At 37.3% G+C, this 9994-nt stretch overlaps 1 protein-coding gene and 2 long non-coding RNA genes across 6 annotated transcripts in view; 1 reads left to right on the top strand and 2 right to left on the bottom strand.

The window, feature by feature from the left end:
- The window catches only part of cd68 (CD68 molecule), a 16428-nt gene extending 10060 nt beyond the window's left edge, over positions 1-6368 (top strand). Inside the window, exons 2-7 of one of the 2 annotated variants that reach the window (XM_015053668.1) lie at positions 543-664; positions 1784-2097; positions 2207-2326; positions 4487-4556; positions 4835-5005; positions 5701-6368. In XM_015053668.1, the coding sequence (XP_014909154.1) occupies positions 616-664; positions 1784-2097; positions 2207-2326; positions 4487-4556; positions 4835-5005; positions 5701-5840 (864 nt within the window). In that variant the 5' untranslated portion in view covers positions 543-615 and the 3' untranslated portion in view covers positions 5841-6368. Of the gene's footprint in view, positions 1-509; positions 665-1783; positions 2098-2206; positions 2327-4486; positions 4557-4834; positions 5006-5700 lie in introns of those variants that run through there. The other variant, XM_015053669.1, reaches the window with a different exon arrangement.
- Positions 451-1100, bottom strand: LOC106960527 (uncharacterized). Of its 2 annotated transcripts, XR_001427582.1 has the most exons (3): positions 1072-1100; positions 797-987; positions 451-678 (listed from the first exon to the last, which is right to left on the bottom strand). It is a non-coding gene; the product is annotated as an uncharacterized LOC106960527 (long non-coding RNA). The 2 variants fall into 2 exon arrangements; XR_001427581.1 differs by lacking the exon at positions 1072-1100 and having other exon boundaries at positions 797-1065.
- Positions 1146-4480, bottom strand: LOC106960528 (uncharacterized). Of its 2 annotated transcripts, XR_001427584.1 has the most exons (3): positions 4153-4480; positions 4008-4072; positions 1146-1188 (listed from the first exon to the last, which is right to left on the bottom strand). It is a non-coding gene; the product is annotated as an uncharacterized LOC106960528 (long non-coding RNA). The 2 variants fall into 2 exon arrangements; XR_001427583.1 differs by lacking the exon at positions 1146-1188 and having other exon boundaries at positions 3640-4072.
- Positions 6369-9994: the final 3626 nt, after the last annotated feature.

The raw sequence follows: 9994 nt of genomic DNA, 5'->3' as shown, positions 1-9994 counted from the left end.
GTCTAAGTCTAAGTCTAAGTCTACCTAAGTGTATTGTTTTAAAATAAGTATCAAATTGATGAGTTTTTACACATGTGGACAAAATTGTTGGTACCCCTTTGTAAATCAGAATGAGAATCAACTGCATTGCAAATACAAACAAAGAATTTGATTTGAGTTTCCATCATTTGCACCGTAATCAAGGTACAGTGACAAACAGCAAACAATAACTTACAGCAAAACGCTTAGTAAGTAAAGTTAAGAACAATATTTGGAAGAGAGTGTGAGTGTGTGACTGAAAAGCCTACAAAAGTCACTGCCGTAACTTGAAACTGGCAAAAGTAATAAATCAAAATGTACTAAAAGGTAACCAATGGATATTTTAACTCTACCTAGTCTGCACTTCCATCCTTAATTTTGAGAAGTTTTATTGCAATAGGCAACAAAGCTATTAAACTTAAAACAGCTCACTTTAACGGGTGTTGCTTTTATTTTGAAGGATGCTGTTTGTGCTTCCTCTGCTGTTGCACTGCCTTGACTCAGCCGTGTATTTATGGAAAGAGGTGCCTCCCTCTTCTTGCATATCAGGCTGGTGTGAAGAACAGTTAACAAGGCCGTCAGTCAAGACCTGTCACCATGCAGAGAGTTGCTGTGTTGATCCTTGTTGCCTGCTGTGCTCTCACAGGTAAGGAGAAACTTCTGGGTCCATTTGGCCAGAAAAGAGTAAAAATATCAAAAACAAATATGAAGAGTTAGTAGAAAGTTGGTGGAATGGTATACAGGTAAAACCAGAATATTCTGCTACTTTATTGAATACCTGACATATTGTGTGATTCTATAGAGTAGTGAGCTGGTGCTGGAGTTTCATTACTGTATGGCAGAGTTTGATATGTTTGCTGTAAGAACTTATGCCTAAGATGATAGCAGACCCCTCTGTGACTTCCTGGATTGTTTAAAACTCTGAGCTCTGCAGTCTTTCGTTTGGAGTCACAGCTCTGAGTCACATGACTGCTGGGAGATGAGTGATGTTTGTTTCTGCATCAGTGTTCTTGTTTTGCTGATGTCGTAGGAGTGAAATAAAGAGCAGCTTACAGTGGACAATTCCATGTTGACTGTCAAATTCAACATGGAATTGTCCACTGTAAGCTGTTCTTTATTTCACCTCTATCCAGATTGCTCAGGCTTATGAAACATAAGTGAAGTCATCTTCTAGAAAGGAATTGACATTTTTCATCTTGGTCTGTTATGCAGAACTAATTTCTATTTACTTTTCTCCTATGCTTAGAATCTTTGTCTGCCTCACAGGAAAGTGGCAACATAAACTTGAGCAATTCAGCTACCATAGATAGACTGATCTTGTGCTTTAAAAAACATTGTCATAAATGTGCTTTGTCACGTAGTTAATGCATTCATTATTCTGAATAAACACAGGAAATTTTGTCGCTGATATAAACAAAATCAAAGTACATCGTTTACTCTTTTCATCATGTTTTATTACAATTTTGTAAATTGTACAGTCTAGAAGAAATGTTGCCTCCTTTCACTGTCTGCTGTCAAGATCAGACATCAGGCAGATACTCTGTGAGAATGTAAAAGAAAACCTGTATGATAAAGTTATTCAACTGAACATAACAGACATTTATGGCCTCATGCAATCAGAAATCTGTAACAAAGATGATGTGTGCATAGGGAATTTATGGCCAACCTAGTTTCTGCATTATCTAAATGTTTGCCACTTCACAATTTATGCTTCAGCAGGTTAAATGTCAGGTGAACTGAAAATTATTTTCTTCTATCTTTTTAGCACTGTCACTGGCCAAAGACACAAATGAATCCAAACCATCTTCTACTATGAGTTCTGCGGCGTCATTTCAAGATATAAGTACTCCTAAATCTGTAACTAATACCACGACTCCTAAACCCACGACTAAACCCACGACTAAACCCACGACTAAACCCACGACTAAACCCACGACTCCTAAAACCACTCCTACAGCAGCACCTCAACCTACTCCAACTACCAATCTGACTGAAGGAAACTACAATTTGACCAAAGACAAAGGAGTGGTTTGTCTGATGGCTCAGATGGCGCTAAAGATCAAACTTTCCTCACAGAAGGTTTGTTTCATCAACCATTACTAACAAAGACTGCTTAAAATCTTTTTAATTAATTTAAGTCTTCAAAATCAAAAAAAAGATTTTTTAAAATCATTTTCATCTTTTTCAGGGCAATGGAACCTTCATTATCAAACCAAACCAAACTACGGCAAGTGGTGAATGCAAGGAAACAAAAGCCAACCTGACCCTTACCTTTCAACAGGGCTTCATCACCTTCCTCTTCAATAAGGTACTTAATATTTACTCTTTCATTTTTATGTCTCATTAAGTCATTAGACTCTGTTAAGACATCTCTTGTTTTTTGCTCTTTAGACTCCACTTCCAGCTTTAGAATCATATTAGTACTGTTAGCGTAAAATGGAAATGTTTTTGTGACCCCTAGATATGGAGATAGTAGGAGTAGTGAGTGTACTGTAAAGATCAGGTTTGGTTTTCAGAAAGTTGGTGGACCAGTCGGTGTTTCTGAGAGAATCAACCTTCACCACTACGGTGGTGTATATTGTAGCTTGACTACAGAAGTTCATCTATGTAAATAAATGATGATGACAAGCCAACTTGTAACAGATTATTTCATAGAAACTCGAATTAGAGAAAGATGCTTTAAAAAAAGGGAAGTACATTTGGCAAACTGCTTCTAAAAACACACGCAGGCAAAGCTACAGCAAACTGCTTTATCCTCACTGATCTCTGGGATTCACTCAGTGGTTTAAATAATCCAGTCTGAATAAAAGTTGGTAGCTCTTTGCTTATATGTCATTGAGAAATTAATTGCTTTAAAAGGTTACACTGATTTCTTTCCACTATGATGAAAAAAGGCAAATTTTTTGTGCTATTTGTGTTTCCCGGATAAAGGATTCTATGACCTAACTGTAAGCAGGTTTTCTTCATTCCTCCATTCTCTGTTGTGAGAAGCTTGGTTGGGTTCCAATCAAACAAGAAACAACACGAGGGATGATACTACTGGGTGAAGCCACTGTGCTTGAGAAGAAAAACAGGTTCCTGACTGCTTCAGTTCTGGAGTTTGGTTGAAACACATTGGGGTCAAATAGATATCAATTCAGTAAAGTAGAATTCAGTCAAGCAAATGAATCGTGAACTCATGAAAGAAAAGATTCCAGAAGTAACAGGTCAGCTGAGGAGGAACTCAACTTGACATCTGTAAACAGGAACTGTGTGTGGAGCAGTTGACCTTATCATTAACTAACCTTGTTTAGAGAGCTACAGGTGCATTTTATACTTTAGTTGAGCTGATTTAGTGTTAAATGTGTTCCTGAAGCTCATTATTCCACAGACATAAGACTATTTGATGAGAAACCTCTTTAGGGACAACTGATTATTAATATGAGAAAATGGTAAATGGCTTTTATTTGTATAGTTCTTTGAGAACCCTGAAATCCAGGGTCTCTGGGGGTCCAGAGAACCCCCAGAGCGTTTCACACTACATTCAGTCATTCACACACACATTCACACACTGATAGTGGCAAGCTACTGACCAGTAGCCACAGCTGTGGCTACCTAATCTGTCAACACAGATTAGATACATTTTTTTCATTCTTTTTTTTTTTTTTAGGAAAACAGAGAATTGTTTTAAGATAACTCCTGGGGAAGGACTGGTCATCGTTTGGTGTAGCAGCCGATGGGAGGATAACAGAATGTTGGCCTAAACTGGGGGTGTGGGCCTGTTAGGTCTTAGTCATTTTATGTCATTTTCTATTAAATTTGAACAATCAGTTAAAGAAAAATTATTTATTTATGTAAGAATTTTGCGATTTTCTTGATTTTAAAACCTTATAACAAAAATATAACTATTATTCTTTTACTTAAATATCTAAGCAAATTTCCTATAGCTAAAACGTTAAAAATAAGCTGTTAGTTTTGAAGGATTGTGTTGCCTTTGTAGGTCTACTCACATTTTATTTTGCTGTACCCAAGGCAAAAATGGCTGCTCTGGTTGTAATGCTCTCTGACCTCCAGTCTAAACACACAGACAGAATGTTGTGATGACAAACCTTTCACAACACCTCGCTATGTGGGTAAAATGTGAACCACGGTTACCTGGACAATGGGCAGGTCACTCTGCAGAGCTGTGGAAAGGGAAGTTCTGTTCTGTTCCAGCAGAGGGGCTTAAAATCCCAGCTTCTAATTTTTTACTTTTTATCTCTGAATGAGAGACCAAATATAAACTTCTGTATACATTTTTTAAAAATATGTAAAGAAATAAGAATAAACTAAAATTTGAAATCCTGGACCGTAGATTCCCTGGATTTCAGTTTAATTTCAAAAACAGCTTGTTTATTTTTAATTAGCATCTCCAGTATTTTATCAGCCTCTGAATTTCATGTGTACAAAAGCAATAATAACGAGTTGTTATTCTCTTTTGTTTCCTCAGAGTGTTGCTAATAACACCGCCTATCTAAATGCTGTGTCTTTCAATCTGTCCTACCCCTTGACAAAGACAGGTGAGTTGAAGACACTCCGTCATGCTGATTAGACTTTGGACTTTTTGCATTTGTTCACTGCATTCTCAACAGGATAAAAAAAATGTCAGCTTTCTTCCTGGTTTGTGTTTGTGGCTTAATTTAGACTTTCTCTGTTATGTGTCTGAAAAGCATGTGATGCCAGTAACTATCAACCTTTTTTCAGTCCAGTGTAGTCCAACAAGTTTGCTTTAAATGTCATCTCATCATTATATTATCTCCGATCAGCACCTGAGAATTTCCTTGTCATGATGTTTCAGGAACTCAGAAGTACAGTGAAAAGAATGACTCGGTGCATCTGTTTGCTGCAAAGATCGGACACTCCTACTCCTGCAAGGATGAATCTATCTTCCTGGGAAACGGACTGAGCCTCGAAGTCTCTAACAACAGACTGCAAGCTTTCAATGTCACTAAGAATGAATTTGGCCGTCGTAAGTGAAAACACAAACACAAAAAGACAGCTTCTTTGTGATTTATACATTTACATTGTGATTCACTCCCTTCCATTTGAATGAATAATACCAATTCTAAACAGTAATTTACCTGCTGATGTCTTGAAGCCCTTCATCATGTTAAATAATATTTCAAAATATGTGAAAGTGAACCCAGGCCAGAACTGAGTGGGCTTTGCTTCTTGCAATGCTTCATGGAGGTGCCGCCTGCTCTGACGGTCTCATGATCTGCAACACTTTGGACAAAATGCTGCAGTTCAGGAAAAGCGGGTTTAACAAGTCAACCAGTCTCTAAGCCTTCCACTTGTTTACATGAGTTGAACTTAGGTTCAGGATCTTCTTCAGAGGTTTTTGTGTCGCTTCCTTCAGTGTTTCTTGGCGTAATGCCACCACAGGTGAGAAGGTGAACAGGTTGGCTGAGTGTTGTCTGATCTTGGTAAGATAGTGACTGCTCATAGCCTCTTCACAGAGCTTGTTTTTATTAGCAACTGGATTGCCAAAAAAATCTTCTGACTGGCATGTTAAGTTCAGAAGGATCTTCCATGTTAATATTCACCCACACATTGAACCATAGTTTAAATGGGACAATCAGATGTTAAGTTAGGTTTCTGATGTTGGTGTTAAAGCACTCATATGAAATCACTGAGTTTTTGTGCCTTTTGTGTCTCGCCCAGCTGACCCCTGCCCAGCTGACCAGCCTGACTACCGCATTGCCATCGCAGTGGGAGTGACTCTGCTGGTGCTCATTGTCATTGTGCTGATAGTGTACCTGCTGGGCCGCAGAAAGAGGACAGCTGGCTACCAGTCGCTCTGAGGACTGACCGGCCGTAGGTCTAAAACAAGTGACCTTCTGAATGAGGGATTGTGGGTAAAGAGGCACTTCCACTGAGCCGCCTCCCATCCCCTTTTACTAAGCCTATTTGTTGCTGTTTTTCTGATGTATTACTATTGATAACATTTGAACCAAAGATATACAACTTTAAACACACAGGTCAAAAATAACTCACACACTTAATTATAGACTCTTTAATGAATCCATGTAGATAACTTTTATATGTTTTTACATACAACCACACAATGTTACACAAGTTTGAGCCCAAATTTCATCAAATTGAAAATGTACAACTTTATGGGACACTAAATTCTCTTTAAACTGACATTGTCATAAAAACTGACTGAGAAGTCAAAGTAAAAGACTCCAGTTAGCATTCTTGTTTTGCTAAAAAACGGATCAATAAGGGATTCATTAAATTCTTGGATGTAACATTACTGATCTTTTTTTGCTGTCCTGAGTATTATACCTTTAAAGGTGAAATTTATTAAATTTTAATCCAGAATTTACAACCAGGTTTAATGAGCATATTCCTGATTAACTGTCTCCTTAAATCTATTGATTTTTTTTTGAAAGGTAACTTCCTGTTTGTAATCATTGGGCATTCAGAACATAAGTGGGTTGATTTACACTTGTGAAATAATAACTAACATTAAGGAGAAAACTGAAAGGGATTATTTTGACGTTAATTGCACTGATTGCTGTTCACTTGTCTTCTGTGGAGTTATACTGTCCTTTCATTTAAATGTTGTGACTAATCTTAAAGAGCATTGCCTGCTGCAAAACCTTATCTTTATTTTAAAATTGTAACTTGTAATGTAAAAAAAAAAAAAAATCCAGTCTAGGTATAGATGTTTTTAGGATGACTTGAGGTTAGTCAGTGAGACTGCACTCATGATTTTACAAGTAGTAAGAAATGAACATGTTCACATGAAAAGTTGTGATTCCAAGCTTTCTAACTAACCGCTTCTGGTTCCAGTGCTCACTGCAGAACATTCTAACAGTTTCCAACATCTTTTCTTTGTCAGTCAAAAATGAATGTGCTGGAAATTTGCCTTAATGATCTAAGAAATGCTTTCCTGCTAACATCTGGTGCTGCTGCCCCCCTCCACTTCCAGGCAGGAAAGCAGGAAGCAGGGCAGGAAGTGTTGGACTGTTGAAGCCTGAGCCAGTCTGAATCCAATCAAACAAACACTTCCATGCAGTCAGACATGTCATTTTATAAACTTCACATCCATTTAAAAAAAAATCTAGAGTAAGTGTTAATTTGCATATGATTTTTTATTTGGTTGTGTGTTTGCCCCAGAATGCCATTTAATGCATATTTGATCTAGTTTTTGTTGGTCAAATTGTTTTTGGCTTTAGATAGTTACATTTTCCTCTCGAGATGAAAGTTTTTCATACAGACACATCATGTTTCGCTCCAAATTATTGATCATGGGAGAAAATATTACATAGCAGAAAATGTATTTCTAAGGACTGATGCAGCATATTATCTCCATCAGCTGATGTATCATTGGCTTTCTACTGTTGTTGGATCAAATGAAGAAGATTCTACGTGCAATTGTAAAAATCCACTAACAAACTCTGAAGGGAATTTCTTGCAAGGAATCATTCCAATTGTCATTCATTTAAAAAGGGAAAAATCAAACAAATAAAAAAATCATCTGAATAAAAAGCTTTCATAATTTCTAATCAAATGCTTTCTGAATGTTTCTTGTGAGATTCAAGAAAGTGTCATGTGTTTGAACGTAGAAAGTCCCTAGGTGGCTCTTCTAAAATATGTTTTATGAAACTAAGCCATGATGCGTCATTTTCACTGAGAACATTTGAATTGTTACATATAATAGAAATCTTGCATGCTGTGGTTTGGGACAATGTACGTTCTTCTTGTAAACATCTTGATACTACACTATTAATACCTCCAGGTCCTGAAGTTGATGCACTGTGATGCAGGTATGTGTACAGGTCCCCACTGGATTGACAGTATGTCAGCAATGATCATGTATTTGCTGCATATGAACTGTATTATCAGTTCCTGGCTTCCTTTGCCAATAAAAACAAATATTTCTAAAGAGCGTTTGTGTTTATTGTGAGACATGTAAAATGATGCGTGTAATAATGGATCAATGTTTGGTAAGTTTATAGGATCAAACTCTGCTTGATAAGATTTTACGATTGTCATGGAATGCATGAAATAAGGCAAGACACTTACAGGGCAATGGGCCGGCTTGGAGAACAGGTGAGGATTGAAGGACCCTGTGAGGAATGGGACAAACTGAGGAGCTTAAATACTAAGGGAGCAGAGAAAGATCAACAAAGCAGAGAGAACTGAAGGGAGAAAGGCCTGAAACCAACATAAACCATAAACAGAAAGAAACATGAATGTAAGGGAAAATAAGAATACATGAACAGGCGATAAACTAAAATGGTAAATCTAAGCATGATCAAAAACAGAAACTTAAATGGAAACCAAAATTCTAACACCTAAGGATGATACCATAATTGTATTAGTTAAGTTATTTTTTGTGTTAAAATAATCAAGAAATTGACTGCTGATTCTGCAGAGCATTGCTGACTAAGCTGTCCTGTCAGAGTGAGGTATAGGTTGGAAAGGAGAAGTTTCTCTGACTGACATGAAAAATTCTTTCAGTTCCAGATGTAGCAGATGTCCAATGAAGTCTTCTTCAAATTCAAACAAACATAAAACCGAACAGTTTGGTTTTTGTTAATATTTTAACCCCTTTTAAAGATAGATACATCCATCCATTTTCTGTACACCCTTGTCCCTTAGTGGGGTTGGGAGAGTTGCTGGTGCCTATCTCCAGCTAACGTTCTGGGCGAGAGGCGGGGTCACCCTGGACAGGTCACCAGTCTGTCGCAGGGCAAGATAGATACATGTTATGTAAATCATAAACAATGTAAAGAATGGCATCTAATTAGTTTTCAAGGAAATATAACCAAATGTACAAAATTGTCAAGTCAGCCACTACGGCCCTGTTTGACCCAAGGCCCTCCCTTGCTGTCAAATTTAACCCTTGTGTGCTTTCAGCATTTTTTTTAATGCTGAAAGGCCTTGCGGTTGACCAGCCCCATATATTCTACAATCATACAAGAAGGTCATTAATCCCAAACAAGTTTACTGGAGCAGTGGGATTCATTAACACAAAGCTACTCTAAGGATTTTGACCATTTAAAAATAGAAGTAGAGTTAAAATCTCAGAACATGCTTTTTAATAATGACTCAGTCATGAACCAGAAAATTTGTGATATAAACTGAAGGACACTTATCAAACTAAAACTCTCAGATGCTAGGATTTGTGGTTATTAAAAGATTTATTAAAAGTAAAAAGCAGCTATAGGATCAAATTTTCAAAGCAAAATCCATCTATAAAAAACCTCCAGAGGACAGAAGTCTCCCATCCCCAGCCCCAAAATCACTCTGAGACAATGGGCCCTGATCTATTTGTCTCGTAAAGTAGACAAATAGTCTAAATAGTAAAGTAGACAAATGTCTTGAGATGACATTTGTTTCAAACTGGTGCAATATATTGAACTGGACTGAAATATTTTCTTTGCTAACATTGTAAATTAGCACTATAAATGTATAGCTAGAAGGAAAGTGTGTGTGAGTAGAAGTTGTCCAGGGAACAGGGAGGAACAGAAGACAGCTGCCTTACGGGGATCTATGGACTGTTACCAAGAAGAAGACGAGAAAGAGCAGAGCCAACAATGCAGATGAGAGGAAGGAAGCTGTTAAAGCAAGCTGGACTTCCATTACACTTCAGCAGAACCACAGCTTGCAGCAGAACCCTGAGCCAGTACTGAATACATATGGAACATACACATACTGTTGAGAAGGCCTGCTTTTCTAGATTAAAATCTTTTCCATTCGTCCGCTATAATATTCTAATTCTGGAGACAGCGAATTTTACAGGATTACATATATTCTACAAAAGTTACATGAGTAGATTTAGGTTAAGTAGTTTTGCTGCTTCATTTTTTTCTCTTTTACCTACATCAACATTATTTTAAAGACACAATACTTTAGCTCAATGTTTTGGCTATTATGCCTCTGCTTCCTTCATTAAGTGAAAAAGAAGAAGAAGAAACTGTCATGTCGGGTTCAAGTTTTC

The sequence above is a fragment of the Poecilia latipinna genome, unplaced genomic scaffold (genome assembly GCF_001443285.1).
Source record: "Poecilia latipinna isolate Pla-1442-1.1 unplaced genomic scaffold, P_latipinna-1.0 Scaffold1191, whole genome shotgun sequence".
Classification (NCBI taxonomy): Eukaryota; Metazoa; Chordata; class Actinopteri; order Cyprinodontiformes; family Poeciliidae; genus Poecilia; species Poecilia latipinna.
This window is presented reverse-complemented; position numbering and strand designations above follow the sequence as displayed.